Consider the following 18,174-nt stretch of genomic DNA (forward strand, 5'->3'; position numbering starts at 1 on the left):
CTGATAAGTACCACTCCCCCAGATGAAAGCTGCCCTGTTACCTTGGCTTCAGTGAGCAGACACCTGAATGCTATGTCAGTGACCAGAGAAGCCTTAAAGTTTGCTACAGACAGTGCTTCAGCTGTTGGGAAATGGCTGTGTGGGAGGCTGAACTCAATCAGACCGGTTGGGTGTACAAGATCCCAGGTGGAAGGAGACATCTAACATTTCCTACTACTTTGCTTGTAGTCAGATTGAAGGAGGCAGCCAGTAATTTAACCATATTGAATCATACTCTAGAGTATCCCTCCCAATTTCCACTGGCTGCTTAGGAATTTCAGGGCCACTCTAAATCTCATGTTAAACTCATGTAAAATTCCAGAATAGAACCTAAATTGGTCAAACTGGAGTCCATGTTACCTTTGCATGTACAAATGCATTAGAAAATTGTGATGAAATGTGATTTATGAACCTTAGCAGATGCCATAGGTATTATATTTGTAATTCATGGCACTATTCCCTGTAAAGTTGTGACAGGTGAAGTAAGCAGTGTGCCTGTTAACACTCTGGTGCTTAATATTAGCTACTTTTAAATTAAATCAATCAATCTTTTTCTTCTAGTTTTTCTTCTAATTTTTTTTATCTTAAACACAATTTGTGTTAGTAAATAAACACAATGGCCAAATGATAAGAAGAATTTTATTCTGGCTTTATATTTAGTGCAGGAAGAGTCTCACTTGTCAATGTGTGTTGGAATTAGCAGCTTACACTCAAGTGTGATGGAAGGGACTGACTCTCTTTATGTATACCCAATCATGTACCAAAGCTTGATATAAGCCTACATAGAAGAAACTGTGGGTTAAAAAAAAAAATTATATTTCAATAAGGGTGTGAGATAGGTCTTCTCAGACAGGTCTTGACAGAAGACTTAGACACTTTGACATTCAGGGAAAAAGAATATATGAGATCATAGAGGTGGGTTATTAAAGTATTTTTGCGTTATTAAGAATTTTACAGATAGCATTACAGAATTAAATATATTCATAAGAGGGAGACCTTACTCAGGCAAATGTATATCATTCTGTTAAAGGGATTTATAGTTAGCTACTGTCTTTTAAAACTTCAGGACTGTTACCAGGTTGTGCTCTGAATCTTTTCATTTCCTCTGCCAGTGTAAATTACAGTTATTTCAGTTTGAGGCAATGAAGCTACACCATCATAAGATCGATGAAAGATATGGAAGTGGATTCTGTGACCTTTCTGTCAATGAAAGAGGCTCAAATAAGTAAATTAAAATTGTGGAAGAAGCAATCCATTTATCATCAGATGTGATTTTGCAGTTTTACCTGTGTTTAACGTTCTCAGAAAGCAGAACCTGTATAATGAAACTCTATCCAATATATTTAATTGTATTCTTTTCTTATTTGACAAGCACTGAGCAACTCTTGTTAATTACATGTAGCTTCTTTTCTAAAAAATTATTATTATGCCATTTTTGCAGTTTGTCTTCCTCTCTTTGACTTCTTTGCAACAATTTTGCCTGGTGTCCCACTTCCTAGCCACTAGCCTAGCCACCATGCAGAGATTCTCTTTCAGCTACCCTATATAAGCATTGCTATTACCATACCATTTCAGTTTGTTCTACAATTCCTAATTCTTCTCCGGTGAAGATACACATATCTTAATCTACAAATAAACCATTTGTCTGATAACATGTCTCTGATAATAACCAATGCCAACTGACAAGGCAAGTGAATTAGAAGAGGGAAAATATGAAATGAGAATTTCCCAGTATAATCCTCCCAATTTCATCAATAGACTTAGTGAGCCAAAAGTGGTGTTACTGTGTTTGAGAAGTGTTTGTGGATTTCTCCTTCACAGATTTTTAAATAATTTCTAAACCCATGTAATCCTCTGATATTCATAGCTTCCCACTTCTGTAGTCAGTAATACTAGTGTACACAGCTGAGCTCTCATGAGACACAATTTGCTTGAAACAAGAGTTTCTGTGTTTCTCAAAGAGAATATTATGGCAGTTTTCAGTGATTGTTCATCCTTGCTGGTATTCTGAGAGGTCCTGTGCATTTCCTTGGCCTAAGAACCATTCATTGAATCTTCCCCATGTAAATTGGAATTTTAATACCTTTATCTCCATGACTGTACTGCATTGCCATTATCCACTTATACCAGATGAATGGTTATGACTTTAGAATCTATCCTCTTTGCGCTCAAATTAGATTTTAGGAGGAAAATATTGAGTGGACCGAGTATTCCAGGACCAAATCATGTTTGTAATTTAAATGTATAGTTCAAAATGTCTACCCATACTCTACATCCAGAACACCAGTGTCCTATTTGTAGATCTAATGCTGACATTACTTAATGTGTCCCAGTTCCCATAAATAAGTCATTCTGGTGTCAGAATCTCATAAATGCCAGATCCACTGCAGGTGCAACTCACGAGTTGAAGCTTGAGAGGAGGTAAAAGCACAAGGAGGTTGTTCCTTTTTCCTCTTGAGTCTGGCAGCTGGTATATCCTGATACTGCTGTGGGACAAAGGACATAAAGGGTAAAATTACAGTATCCTGATATAAATGTCAGTCCCAGATTATGCCTGATCTTATACCCTCTGTAGCAAAGCAGCACGTGGAGTGCAGGATCCTCAGACTCTTGAGCACTGTCCTTAGAAAGTCCTTTTATACCAAGGCTTAGGAGAGGGATCTCTGGTGGATTCTTGGAGCTTCTTGCCTCAGCATCTCTGAGAGGAATTTCCCCAACAGAACCCAGAGATTTAAGGTTCTATTTCCTCTTCTCTGACTCTTTTTTGGTGGCACAGTGTCAAATCAAAAGGATCTCTCTCACAGAAAATTCTTCCTGTTAATTATTAAAGCTAATAATTTTTCACCTTTAGATATGCATAAACATACTGAGGATTAGGATGTTTCATTCACAGCACTAAATCAAAAGAAACTCAACTGAGGCCAGGAAGTACAAAAGGAACATGAGACTTATGTCAGAAAGAAGAAAATCTAGTTATTCATACTTTATAAACAGGAAAAAGTATCTACAAGATCTTATTACTCCTAGCACTATGCTTTAACCAGAGATCATGTTCTTTCTTTGCCCTTGTGACTGAACATGAGACAGGGTCAGTCACAAATCAGTTGGTCCTGCTACCCATGAATAGCAGGGGAGCATTTGCAACCATTATTTCTGATTTCATGGGCCTTGGGCACTGGGACACATACTGTTTCAACAGAATAAAAAAAAAAACAAGTCTTACAGCCTCCTGTAAGACAGAAACATTTGACTTTGAAGGAGGGCAGTAAAAGTGGGTGGAGGGAAAGCATTTAATGATATCTTGCATGTCTCCTTAATAGGCATAGAAAGATAACTATAAAACTGTTTAAAACATGATCCCAAAAACAAGCTGCCCTGTTCTGTGAATAAATTAACAGTTTATGGAAACATGTTCAGTCGCTTCCTAGAAACAAAAAAGAGTATTTGGTATTTTTTGCTTCATAAAGCAGCACCTCATCCAATAAAATTCAAATTATTTTAGGCATTGGCTGGAGACTTCAGTCTGTCACAGGAGTCATGCAGACTGTCAAGTTGATCAAGCTCAATCAGTTTCATAGATTTACGTATAAAACCACAAACTTGACATCAGATTTGCCTTCTTTCTTTTTTTTTTTTTTTGTTTGTGAAGACGTTCTTCCCATATTCATTTAAATTAAGTGCAAGGAATTTAAATAGTATTTAAAAAGAAGTACCTGCTGTCATATATCGTCAGCAAAAGGGATGTTGATTTCTTAGCATTAAATAAAACTGAAAAATAAAATCATCTCCTTCCAGCTGGTCTGTACACGGTTAGCTGTTGAACACTGACAGTTTGCACAGCAGTAGAATGCATGGTTGTGTTTCCCAGGGCAATTTACATCAGCAGCTCAAAGGAACAGTTGCTGCGTGGCTTGACCTCACACAGCACTTTCCTCCACCATGCACGCTAGCTATGAATCTTCAGTCATTTCCCACATGAAATTTGCTTTTCTTCCCCAGTTTTGCCACATTTTTAAAGTGTAAAGAGACGAGACCAAAACCACTGAGAGTCCCTGCAGATGCAAGAAGGTTCATGGCTGTGAGTGTGCTATGGAGAGACTGTGGACACACAGCTGGCCAATAACAGAGGAAAGAAGGTGTGTCAACTCCTGACACCTCCTGGAATCTTTAAAGATTTACTGTAAGATTTGCTGGGTCTGTAAGTGTGTAATGCACCAAACACAGTGAACCTTGCCCTTTTTTTTCCTTACTCATTGAAACTGTCACTCTTTGTTCATCAGGACTCCCTGTGAAATTTAAAAAGTAGTGGGAAGCTCTCATGCCCAGGCCTTGCTTAGTTTGCATCTGGCTGCTCAACTGATTGTGGAATGCGGGAAGTAACAATTAGGAGGACAATGGATAAAGAAGGAAACTGGAGACATCAACTAACAGCCATGAATCACAACTTACACAGCTTTCTGTTCCATAATTAATTGAAGGAGCAGGCACAATGCACATTGACTTGGAAATGTGGTCCAAAGACAACTTTGGTGCATGTAAATCCTTTTCCACTGCCCTTACTTGTCTGTGAGGTTTGATCTCAGTCAGGAGTGAATGTTGTGAATTGTTACAAGGCATAGTTCAGTGTTTTTTGGCAGGGAGGGAGAAGGAGAAGAGAAAAAATATTAAAGGACAATCACATCACATGGAGGAAGTAGAAGTCTGGTGAAATTAATAAAACATGGACTTCAGATAGCAGAAAGTCACTGTAAGACACACAAACATGTAAACTTGCAAATAGCAATTATGATTTAACATCCTGTAATCAGTACTACATTTTTGCATGAAAGAAGAAGAAATGGATGTTATGAAACTGCTTCATTAAATCATTTACTGCAGAGTATGAGCGAATTCTGTGACATTTTCTCAAGGAAACAACCCATATATGTGTTCAACATGCTCAAGGGCAAATATTTCTTAGATAAGCTGTACTGCACTTCTCTAAAATAGTAATGAGGTTGGTTAACATTATGGCTCTTGAAATTATGATCTCAAAAAAACATGTATCTGCAATTTACATGCTTTAGTAATTATTAGGGGGCATAGTCATCTATTTGCCCATATCACTGTGTTGCCAGAATTTCCCTAGGACTGGCATAAAAAGAATAATAACGAAGGTTATTCAGTAGTCGGAGTAAGTCAATGACCATTCATAGAGTTTGGTATTTCTCTCTAGAAAAATATAAATACTTTAAAAGTAATTAGTATCTAACCTTTCTCCATCAGATTTATGGACATACAAGAAATACTTTATTTATAATTATTCCAGTGATAGAACACAATGAAATGATATTATAGAATATTTTATTCATTATCTTTATCATTTATCTTGTATCAGCAGTACAAAGTTACAAAAAGGATGTAAAGTCACGACTACACTGAAGCAGAAGTTTAACTGTCATTGACATCCTGGTTATCTAGAAAGGTTGTTTCAAAGGACATCAGAAAACTGGATTTCTTCATGGGAGACTTTTATTAATTTTAAAAGGGAAGGCAGGCAGGCAGGCAGGAAGGAAGGCAGGAAGGAAGGCAGGAAGGAAGGCAGGAAGGCAGGAAGGAAGGAAGGAAGGAAGGAAGGAAGGAAGGAAGGAAGGAAGGAAGGAAGGAAGGAAGGAAGGAAGGATTGAAAATCTTCTGTTCGCCTTGCTTGTATCCTTAATATGCTACAATGTTAATGATATTCAGATTGTTTAACCAGTACTTATCATTTGAGGTCCAAGATAAGGACAAATTAAATTATTCATCATTAATTAAAAGAGTGATTTTCTTGGAGGGGGGGGGCATGTCATCAACACTTCAAGGTCCTGTTAGGCTTCTGGCTTTAATATTGTAAATTATTACTGTTTTGCAGATTTGGTGTACGGATACTATAGACAACAGAGGAAATTGATTGAAGAGATTGATTGGTCATATACAGGTAAGAAAAACTGTCTATTGAATAACTTATTTCACTCTGATATTTTTGTGTTCATTGTTACAATTTTAAGAGTCTGTATAGCACTTACCATATGCCTAAGCAATTGCTAAAGTGTAGATAATGGAATCTGAAAAACACAGGAACTTTACAATAGGAGAGTATTTTCATCTATTTGACTAGTATTTTAATCTACTTAGTAATAAAATACATCTATTACTTTTGGAAAGAGAAAGTCCTTATCCGTAAAACCTCAACATGAGACCTGACTTATTTGATGAAGGCTGGGCCTGTAAATTGTTAGGTGCTCATTAATCATCTCGACATTATTGTTCTAGCAAATCTGAAAAGCAGTCAGAAAGGCTGAAATAAGGCACAGTACATTATGTGGGAAAGAACCTACAGAGATGGATATCTATTGCATATGAACTTTTACCCTGTGCTTGTGAACACTTGAGAATCCTTTCCAAGTCCCATCCTGACTCTCCTAAAAACTCAGTCACTTTGTCTCTCTCATTTGAACGAGTGAGAAAGATATGTCCTGAAATTCTTCATGACCATTGCCTCGTTAAAAAGAGCAATGGAAAATTCACAATTAGCCTCTTAGATTCTTGTGTATAAGTAATTTCAGTTTTCAGTAATGCTGAAAATTTGTCCTTGGTATCTTCTGCCCAACATGCAGGAAGTGAGTTTTTATGTATGTGTGTAGGCTCTTACATTTTCAATTGCTTAAGTTACTGTTTCAAAAATACCAAACTATGAAAAGTAAGGACTGTCAGATTTCAGTCTTAAATTTGATTCAAAATATGTTCCTGTAGTTAAGGAAAATTACACCATTCTTTTTATTTCTCTCACTCTCTCATTTTCAAGACAGTTTTTATCTTCTAGTGTAAAACATATCTAACAAGTTTTAAGCCTAGAGAGAATTGAAACAAGCTAGTCATGAACCTTTCAAAATGAGATTTATAATGAAGACTCCCACTTACAGAGATTGTAGTGCAAAATTCAAGCACAAGTTCAATCAATACAGTATTTTATGTTCAAGCTCGATCCATTTTTTAATATTGTAGTTAGAGGACTGCAAGGATAAACCTCCTCAATTCCTGGTGACCAGAGGGCAATCTTTAAAGGATAGCAAATGTGGTTTGTTTAGGATATCAGAGGATATAGCTCTTCCCTAGGCTGCACAGAGCACCCATGCACTGTGCAGCTGCTGCAGGATCCACAGGTCACCCTTGATGGATATTTTGTTTGGAAAAACAGCACAGACTTGGCATGTCAGATGATTCATACCTGTTGTTTCTCTCCCTTAACATGTGAGATACCTGTGTGTAGTCATCTCAATTCACATGCTTTGCTCTTGTGACTCCCCAGCTGGCAAAGCCTTTCTCCCCATGCAGACCTGTACAGGAGCCCTGCCTAGCACTGTGAGCCCTGGCTAGCCTCCTAGCTCCTGCTGCCTCCTGCCCAAAACACATCCTACCCTGCTCCTGCAGCCTCCTGCCCAAAACACACCCTACCCTGCTCCTGCTGCCTCCTGCCCAAAACACATCCTACCCTGCTCCTGCAGCCTCCCCTCTGCTGCACCATCTGTGTGCCCCCAGCATTCTCAAACAGCTGACTGCATGTGTGGTCAAAAATGGATATTCAAAGCTTTTGTGGAAGGAAGGCTGCATGTAAATCAGGTACTCAGAGCTTAGGGCTAGCAACTGTTTGCAAGCTGAGTATTTTGGGATGCTTTGCTGAAATACCAGGTAATTGGTTCATGGCATAAGGTGGAATACACAAACCCAGCTTGCAGTAATAAAAAGACAGTCTTCCTGAATGTGAAAAAAAAAAATTAGAGATTTTAACATTGTGTTTTGGAGGCGCAGAGGTCTAGAGACCGAAGCATATTGGTTTTTATCTCCCTCATTTAAAACTTAAATTATTTCATTCCTGAGGCAAGTGTTATCAGGTACTACATGTGTAAGCACTGTACCTAGCACAGGGTCATGGTTGTGAGGCATAGACCAAGATGCACACTTCTGAATGGATGAACTGTGCTTTGCCAGTACATTTTTACCTCAGTCACCAGTTACATTCTGCTGTCTTATAACCTGCTGACTGAAAGACTGAAAGTGGAAAATTTCATTGAAAGTGAAAAATTAGACTCAGTGTGCCAATGAAGTGTTTTGAATGGGCCTGGGGATTCTGAAACCATAATCTAATCCACCATGGGCAAGAGAAATCCAACTGGCTTGGTAAATTAACCTGAGTAATTCTCTATATCAAATAAGAAATTTCAGATACATTAGCCACAGTGGGTCAATATACTCCTTTACTGGGATGGTGCTGTGAGGTAAAAATGAAATGGAACTAGAGAGTTTTACCTGCTAAAATCATCCAATTTCTGAAGGTGAAGTTTCATAATAAAGCAATTTTGCATGCTGGAAATTAATGTGAGTCATCGTCAGGTTTTGACTCTTGGATAAATATATAATGAAGTCATAAATGCTACTGGAAACATTTTGTAATACTTTAAGAGCGCTGTTTTAAGCCATGAACAAAACCTGCATTTGCAAGCATTAATTTAATCTTTTATGTCCTGACTTTGCATGTATTTGCATAAACAAATGCAATGTTAAAGAACTGAAAGGTACAAGTTCTTGTTACAGATGCATCCAATTTTTTCTGGAATAAGTGGATCCTGAAACTAACCTATTTGTAAAAATGACTTTATTTTAACAACTTTTTATTGTATTTTTCATTTAAGCAGGCATAGAAATTTAAAAAAATACCAAGAATATTTGGAAATAGTGTCATACGGCACAACCATTTTTTATCGTAGAAAAATCCGGTGTACTGTGAAAATTTCCTTAGATCAGTTACATACTAATTGACAAGCAAAGGTCATTTAGACAATATTTAACTGTACCACTAATATTAGTTGTTCACATATTATTTCAAAGCATAAAGCAAGTATATGAGCTTCAGTTACTTTCTGTCATAGAGGTAAAAGATTAATTTTTTTTGATGCTTTGCTTATCTGTGGGGTTTTTTGACAGAAGGAATGATATGGTGCTGTTTTCTGGATCTGATGTTTGGGGATTTTTAAAAAAAACCCAAAAACTGGGCTGATTTGATAGTAGTCCATCAAAGGTCCAAGTCTGAAAGTTCACATGTAAAACTGGCAAGTGATACCACAAGAAAGATTTTTTCCCCAGTGAAATGTCTTTCTGTTGGGTCTCACTCTTGGGATTTTGATTCTTGTTCACAACAAACAAGTTATGTGCTTTAGGGGGAAAAAACCACAGCTGAAATTTGTTAAAAGCCAGAGATTCTAAACAGTCTTCCAGGAATTAGCAGAGCCAAGGGTTTTAAACATCTTTAAAAATTGAATGTTCTATGTAAATGAATACCATAGTGTTATGTTCAGCCTGTGCTGTGTGATATGCTGTTACACAATTGCCTTACAAATATTGGCAACTCTATCTTGAGGAAAGGGTAATTTTGGTATAAATTGATTTGTCTCCAGGTATTCAAATAATGTTTTTATTATTTGCAAGCAGAATCTGAATATTTCCTTTTTCTCTGGGGAGAAAGATCATGAATCATAGAATCACACTATAATTTAGGTTTGAAGGGGCCCTTGGTGATACTGTGATTCCAGCCTCAGCTCAAAGTGGAACAAACTTCAAAGCTGAAGCCAGAAAAGTATTGAAAATCTCCAAAGAAGGAGATGCTGCAGATTGGTCAGTGTGTTCCATTGTTATTTTGAAAATATTTTTTTCTTTTACTCAGCTTCAATATGTCTTACTGCAACTTGTGGCCATTGCTTCTCACCCTTTCCTTATGCACTGCTCTGTAGATCACCTTTACAGAGCAGGAGACTACAGCTAAGTTCCCTCTCAGTTTAAGCTTCAGCAAACTCAGGTCCCTCAGCCTCTCCTCATACATGATGTACTTCAGCCCCCAGACCATCTCAGTGGCCCATAGTTTGTAAATATCCATCTCACACTGGGTTCAGGAGGAAACTAAAACTGGACCCTGCATTCTCAAAGTCACCTCACTGGTGTACAGCAGAGGGAAAAAGTCACTTCCCATCTTGCTGGCTCCACTCTTGCTAAGGTAGCCCAGGACAGTGTTTGTTTTCCTGACTGCAAAGGCACACTGCTGACACACACACAATTCTTTCCATCAGCATTATTAAGATATTTCCAGATAACTTTTCATATCTGGTGGTTTTCAGTAGTAATGTATAGTTGTGGGTGACTTTCTGGCACTTGTACTAATACTTCCTTCAGTAACAGTGCCTAAATGTAATGACTTCTTTGTTTTGCTCCCTGTTGAACTAATTGAACTAGTCTTGTTAAACCTGGAATTGTCACTTTCTTTGTGTCTGATTCAACAGCCTTCTGGAGATATTCCCCTAGTTTATTATTCCCATTACTGTTGCTACACAGACAAAACTTCAGTTGTTACTTGAAAGGCTGGATCTGCCACCCCAAGTCTTACAAATGCGCTGTAATTGCTTCAAATGTTCATCCCCATAGTTTGGCTTAGAAATTAAAATGGCCTTTGTTTTCAGTGGTACTGAGAAAATTTAATTTTCTTTCTTGCCTAATCAAGAGCTAGTATTTTAATTTCAAATGTTCTATCATATTTCAGTACTGAAGAGATTCCATTTCAAGGCCACTGCTCATTAAGTTTATGGAGAAGTAGGTTGTTGCCTTTATCCATAACAATGCATGGGTGTATTTTGCTGTTCACTCAGCCTAAAAAGTGAGCAAGGATCTAGAATATCTCAGCTGTGGCTCAACACAATGATTTTAACACTGGTAGCTAACTCTGCTTATTCTGTAAAATGTCTGCTGCTTCTGCTACCCACCAGTTCAGTCCAGGTAAAGTGGAAAATTTGAGTCTTTACCCTCGTCCTCACCTCATGTCTCTGTTCAGCAGCCATCTGCTGGGAGCATGGACAAGGTCGGGCATGCAGGTGCTGCTCCCTGGCCTGCAGCTACGGCGAAGGAGAGGCTGTGCTCAAACATGAGTTTGTGGTGCTTGCTCCCTGGGAGACAGCTCCAGGAGCAGGGCAGAGGGAGTCAGGAGGGAAGGGCAGGGGTCTGGGTCTGGGCCATCACCTCCCAGGGTGCAGCATGATAGCTGAGCCACTTTGTGAGCCAAATCCTGACAGTCAGCCTGTGTGGGAGAGTGGGATGCACCAGCAGGAGCCTGCTGGAAGTGGGATCCACGAGCTGCTGAACTGACTGCTTTAATGGACAGTTCTGCCACACCAGACTTAAACGTCTCCAAGACGGCCCTGGCCAAAAGTTGATGAAATCTTCTGCTTTCTGTGGCTTGATAAAACTGCATTCTGGGGAGATGATGCATACCAAATTAAGTTCAACCTTTATTTCCTCGCAAAGTAACTACATGGCAAAGTAAATACATGGCAGTATTGGCATAACTTCATGAGAAGATCTAGTATTTTTATTACCTCCTGCCAAATACATCATTTTGTGCTTTGTATTCACCAGGTATAATCATAACTGATGTGCTGTATCAGTTGTGGGCAGTAAAGAAAAGCCTGTGTTCTTGGGCTGTTTGGGTTCCTTCAATAAGGGGTGCAGCATAAGAAATGAAAAGAAAATACTTTCTTTTATTAACTCATAAAAATAGTTCTGCAGATGGTCTTTTCTTTTTGAAAAAGATTCTATGCTTCAGAGGCTGTCATACCTTTTCTTGCATGACAGCTCATTACATGTACTTCTAACCTCAGATCACACAGCCACTCGTGCCTCCAGCCTTTTGTCACTAAATTCACAGAATCACTAATTAAAAAGCCTATTACACTGTTGCTGTTTTTAGAAAGCTTATGATTCCACAGCAGAAATGACATAGTTATGCATCTGTTTGCATCAAAGGGACAAGGTGTCCTCAAGTGAAAAGCTACATGCTGGCATTTCTGGCCATCAAGGAATTCCTTTTAAGACATCTCAGTGTACTGAATCAACAGCACAAAGCATGTTATTCAACATAAAGAAGATGTCTATTCAGTATATTTTTGGATTTTGAATTCATATAAAATGATATGGTTGAGAAGTCTGTTTACAAGAAGCTTTCTTTTCAATGAAGAAAGCTGATCTTTGAGCAGTAGAAAGCTATCAGCACCAAAGTAGAATTTAATTCACTTTTTTTCAGTAATATTTCCAGGATAAACTGAATGGAAAACTTTTCAAGTGATTTTGGGGGAGGAAGTAAGAGAATTGGACCCCAAATTCATGGAATTTTCAAAGCTGGATGCTTGTAGGACAGGTATGAAGAACTACATGTTGGTATTCATTTTTATCTCATCACTGCTAAATTACAGCATTTTTATTTCAATTAACATTAAATGATCCGTTTACCAAAGTTTCCTGGTAAGAAACTAATTTAGAACTGTTCTTTCCTCCATTTCAGTCCTCCAATGCTATAAACAAAGAAAACCATTTTTACAAACTGCACAGAAACTTTTTCAGAGCATCATCCAGATTTTTCAAGTGCAAGGTTGATTTCTGAAGTACAGAAATGTAAGTGTGAGATATTTGCATAGTGTGGCACTGCTGTTTTGCCAAGGTCTGTTCAAGGGTCAGAACGATGTACAAACTTCCCATTAAGTAAATGCATTTGGAAATGAAAACCTTTTTTAGGAGTGCTGCCTTTGGGAATATACCAATGTCAAATGGAAAAAGCAAAATTTGAATATCTCACAGAAGACTGCAGCCTCTGGTTAAGTCACTTTGCCCTTCACAATGATCATAAAAGTATCCTTATGTACATACTGCTGAATGGTTTCTCATTTACAAGTGCATTCCATCTATGCTACAGTAGGAAGGTTATGTTCTTGGGGACCATTTGCTTACCAAATGCACAGATGATTACTTTGAGATCATCACCTCCATATCAAAATGATCTGTGGGTTTGTGAGGTTTAGAGTCCAGCAAATAATTCTGACATTGCTTATGTTGACAGAAAGCCATATTTAATTATCTGCTCCATCCAATTTTTTAGGACTTCTTGCTGATATTTTAAATTTTTTACAAAGGCTATTCTGCTGTATTTATAACAGGTTTTGATTTTTTCCTGATGAATTTAAACCCCACTCATTTCAGTATGCACAGTTTGATAATACCTAATAAACAATTCTGTGCAATTTACTCACAAATTTGAAGCCATTCCTGATCTTGCTGTGTCTCATTAGTTCAATAGATATCAAACCCTTCCAGGTAGATTTTCCACATAATGTTCTTTAATCTGTAAGCGTTAAAGCAGTCCCCCAAAGGGCAGGGTTAGACAAGGCTGCGAGAGAAGGAAGATAAAGGGTACAATGAAGGATCCTGAGCAGGGGGGACAGTGGAGTGTGGCTTCTCTCTTGACAGCACAAAGCCTTCCTGCAGGCTTAGGTGCCCCTGAGGACTGGAACAGGCTCCTCAGGGACGTGGTCACAGCACCAAGCCTGTCAAAATTTATGAAGCATCTGGAAAACACTCTCAGGCACATGCTGTGATTCTTGAGGTGTCCTGCACAGTGCCAGGACTTGGTCTCAATAATTCTGATGGGTCCCTTCCAAATCAGCATATTCTGTGATTCTGTGAAGCCACAGCCTCCACAAGCTCAGGAAGTGATGTCAGCTTGGCAGATTGCAAGTGCACTTGACTTAGTTGAGGAAGGCATAGGAGGGGCAGCACATGCTATTTCAATTTCTAAATTTTGAATGCTAATTTACTGTGAATTACTGTAAACAAAACTCAAATTTTTGTGCTGCACTATGGAATTTCATGTTCAAATGTTATAACTGCCCACAATAAAAAAAAAAAAAAAAAATCCAAAACTTTTCAATTTGAGAAACTAGGGAAACCCATCAGCATTTCTGTCTTGGAATAATCAGCATTTGCCACTATATTTATCAGTTGAACTGTTCCCTCAATCATTCAAATGCCAGAATCAAAGAATTTCAGCTTGGAGCATCTCTTCCAGCTGTGAAAATTGCACAAGTCCTTTTTTGTGAGAGGCCAGGTCTCTCTGTATCCATATTTAGCTGGTTCCTGCTGTGCTTCAAGAGTTGTGTTCGCAACAAACTCCATATACGAGGTGTGGTGGCCTCTTTCTCCTCTCTTCCAAGAGCTTTCTTTATAAGAGAGTAAATTGTGGCTTGATCTGATATTGTCTGGCACTGATCCTGTTTTAGCAGCCACAGAAACAAATGACTTGTCTTCTTTCATCCTTTATCATAGATGCTGCATTTGAAACCTAAGCTGTTTTCCCTGTCAGTGGCTCCTCTGTCAGTGCACTTTATCTGATGAAAACTGTGCTAACAAGAGACGTTTTCAAAGGGTAGTTAAGAGAATTAAGATATTAAAAATGTAAAAGCAAAGAGAGGGATGAGTTGCTGAATGCTAGAAAAAATAATGAATCATTTACATGTAAGGACTTGGAAATTTGTTTCCCAACTTCTGATATTGCCCTAGGTGTGTAAGGAGCCAATTCAGGGCTTGAGTGCATGGCTATAAACTGATTGCAGTTATTTTTACTGTGTTAGTGGCATAAACAAGCCCAAAACAACAAATACACAACTTTTTATTAACCTGCATGAGTAACTGAAAGGGAGAAACTGAAAAAAATATTGTTTCTGGGGTATTTACAAATACTGGGTCAATGGTTAATAAATTTTCTCCTGTTTCAGAACAGAGTGGATTTTCTGCCTGCTTGTACGTGTTTTGACCACTTTGCATATACGCAGCACAGTATGATCAATCTCTGTTATATTTTTTCCTGTTTTTCAGGAAAGCAAATATTTATGGCTGGAGTTCTGGTCAGTGAAAAATTACAAGCTAAAAGGGTTTTTATTATTATTATTCAAATGTAATTTCTTGAAAGCTAGCTTTACAGTAGGACTGTGGTGTGTGAACAGAGGAACACTAGCACATTACCTGTTTAATCTGCATCTCACTTGCTTTCCAAGTATCCTAAACAGATGCAAAGTGGCCAGCACAGGCAATAGACAATATGTAATAGACATTCTTAAGGAGCAGGAAAATACTTTAAGAAAAGGCAAGCGTTCCTTTTTTTTCAGCTCTAAGTACCTGCTTCACACAGATTCACTACATTATTCTTATCTTTACCAACACATTTAGCCACCAAGATGGATCTTGGCATTTAGTCACCAAGATGAGATCTGTACACCTGCCAGTTCTAATGTGATGTGTATCTGATTGAAATGAGAGCAGTACTTGTTCTCCTCTGTGTGAAAGCAACTGATGATAATCTGTTGCAGTGGCTTGATCACACATCTGAAGTTCCCTTTGAAATCATTCGTTTTTTTCTTAGAGAAGCTGTGGAGCATGTGCTAAAAAGAGCTTTTCTGGATGACTTCCTGCATCTCCTCACTTCATCCCTTTCTCAAAAGAAATCTTCCTATCCTTTCCATTTTCTGCTTTTTGTCACATTGCTTTATTTCTTCCCTTAAGAGTGCAGCCACTACTTGTTTTCATTTTGCATTACAAAATTCTCCTTTTTCCCAAATCAAATAATCATGTAGAGTTTTGTTGCCTACTTCTCCCTGACATTTGTAACAGCTCCATGAAGTAACTGTCAGTTTGCCACTTTATCTCCTGTGTTTCCAAGAAAAACTTTCCTCCCAAGGAATTAATGGGGAAGGAGCTGGCTGAATGTTTCCATGACTATCTTGCAATCTCTCCCAGCTGCCTTTTCCTAAATGTCAGAGCCACTCTCCAGCGTGGTTGCCATGGTGCCTTCAGCTGGCGTGCTGGCACGGGTTCCCAGAGCCAGCGCACCCACTGCACGTTTTATAGGAACATACCAGGAGGGAAGGCTCTTACTTGCTGTGTCACAGTTAAATAGAACATTTCAAAAGGTACTTCTCGGTGTGTATTCTGGGTAAGATTGGCTCAAATTTACTTTTATCCTGCTAAATTCAATCAGTTCAGGATAGTCTCTTTGTCCCTCCGTTTGTGAGAGTAGAGGTACACATACATATATCTATAGATGTGCTACAAGTTACATACATAAACCTGCTCAACAGCTCATAAATGTAAGCACTGCTGGAGAGCAGTGATATTTATACTGAGCTATATTCATTAACTTTCTATAAAAAGATTTTTCATGTTTTCTTTTTCCTTATAATTAATTATTCAGTCTGAAATACTGTTATTAGCAAAATAAACTTTTCATCAGTATGGTTTCCTGATGTGAAAGCCAATACAAATAAAGTACATCCTGCATCCAGCCATTGGAAAACACAATTTTTTAAACCTCAGGTTTATAATTAGCAATCTGTAGCTAGATTAGTAGCTGAAATAACAAAATCCTTTTTAAAATGACAACAGATTTTTAAAATTTACTTTGAAATTCCATGAAACTGAGTCATAATGGCGTTTCTAAAATATATCACTTACTTCAATAACAGCTTTCAAACATAAATATGAATAAATGCCTTTGTTCCAAATAATAAGCTAGTAGTATGTTTTGTTCCAGCCAGTCACTTGTTTCAGGTTGGGGTTGGTCCTCTTCTCTCAAACAAGTGGTTAGGTAGACTGGAAGCAAATTTCAGGAGATTCAGTGATCATACAAAGAAGAGCTCTGAACTACAGTGTACTTTGATCTGTCTCCTTGATAAATGTTTTATAGAAACAAAATATTCTTCTTTCAGTTGCTCAGCTTTAGATGTTGTGGTATTTTGTGGTATTTTCCAGTGCAATTAGCTCCTTTAATTGAATGTTCAGGAGTTTGTTATTGGCACCATATATGAGCTCCCTAATTTCAACACTGCTGCTACAGGCAATCATGCCATCTACCTCTTACATAAAATTCATTTAAATCTGTTTTAAAAATAGGTGAAGTATTTTGCTTCATACCTTCACTGAGAGACTATCTCAGAAACCCATTCTTGACTTTTCATAGAATCATAGAATCATTTACATTGGAAAAGACCCTTATGATCATTGAGACCAGCTGTTAACCAAATCCCCCACAAAGCCATGTCCCTTAAGGAACACATCTTTAAATACATCCATGGATGGTAACACAGCCACTTCCCTGAATGGCCTTTTCCTGTACTGGATAGCCCTTATGATGAAGAATCTTTTTTCTAATAGCAATCTGAACCTCCTCTGATGCAACTTGAGGCCATTTCACCTTGTCCTGTCACTTGTTACCTTGCAGAAGAGACTGACCCCCACCTAGCTACAGACCCCTTCCAGGGACTTGAAGACTGATAAGTTCTACCTTCAGCCTCCTTTTCACCAGAATAAACATACCTCAACTGCTTCTCATCAGACTTGTGGTCCAGACCATTCAGCATCTTCACTGCCCTTCTCTGGACATGCTCTACCACCTCAATGTTTTTCTTGTAGTGAGGAGCCCAAAACTGGACACAGGATTCAAGCTGTGGCCTCTCCAGTGCCAAGTACAGAGGGCTGCTCCCTCGCCTGGTCCTGGCTACACTATTTCTGATACAGGCCAGGATGCCATTGCCCTTCCTGGCCACCTGGACACTGCTGGATCATGTTCAGATGGCTGTCAACCAGCACCCTCAGGTCCTTTTCCACTGGGTCACAGCCTGGAATATTGCATGGGGTTGTTGTGACCCAAGGGCAGGACTTGGCACTTTGCCTTGTTGAACCTCATCCAGTTGCCCTCAGCCCATTGATCCAGCCTGTCCAAATTGCTCTGCAGAGCCTTCCTGCCCCTCAGCAGATAAGTAGGCTGGCCCAGCACAGTGTCATCTGCAAACTGACTGAGGGTACACTTGAGCCCTTCATTCAGATGATTGTTTAAGGTCTTAAATGGAACTGGCTCCAGTACTGAGCCCTAGGGAACCCCACTTGTGACTGGCTGCCAACAGGGTTTTACTCCTTTCACCGCCACTCTTTGTACTTGTCCATCCAGCCAAACTGATTTGGATTTCCAAGCTAGTGGAATTATTATTAGTGGACTGTTGAGACAATCTGGTTCTTCTGGTAGAATTGATTGTTTTGTTTGTTTGTTCTCTGGAGAGTTTCTTTTTATGGGCAAAATTTACCTTCATTGATATCCCTTTCCTGTTAGTTTTTTTTTACATTAAACCACAATAACCTAGTCTCTTCTCCCTCTTTGATTGTTGCACTAGCTTTTTCTGCCCACTTATGTTTCAGCTAAAATTA

The 18,174-nt window shown here is 38.6% G+C and overlaps 1 protein-coding gene across 5 annotated transcripts in view; it reads left to right on the forward strand.

The window, feature by feature from the left end:
* Positions 1-18,174, forward strand: part of PTPRZ1 (protein tyrosine phosphatase receptor type Z1) — a 130,535-nt gene that overhangs the window by 32,438 nt on the left and 79,923 nt on the right. For all 5 annotated transcript variants that reach the window (XM_014248842.2, XM_088055216.1, XM_088055217.1 and 2 more), the window contains exon 2: positions 5,930-5,995. In XM_014248842.2, coding sequence (XP_014104317.2) covers positions 5,930-5,995 — 66 coding nt within the window. The remainder of the gene's footprint in view (positions 1-5,929; positions 5,996-18,174) is intronic.

The sequence above is a fragment of the Pseudopodoces humilis genome, chromosome 5 (genome assembly GCF_049639895.1).
Source record: "Pseudopodoces humilis isolate 2021_Gansu_Grassland_sample_001 chromosome 5, ASM4963989v1, whole genome shotgun sequence".
In the NCBI taxonomy this organism is placed as follows: Eukaryota; Metazoa; Chordata; class Aves; order Passeriformes; family Paridae; genus Pseudopodoces; species Pseudopodoces humilis.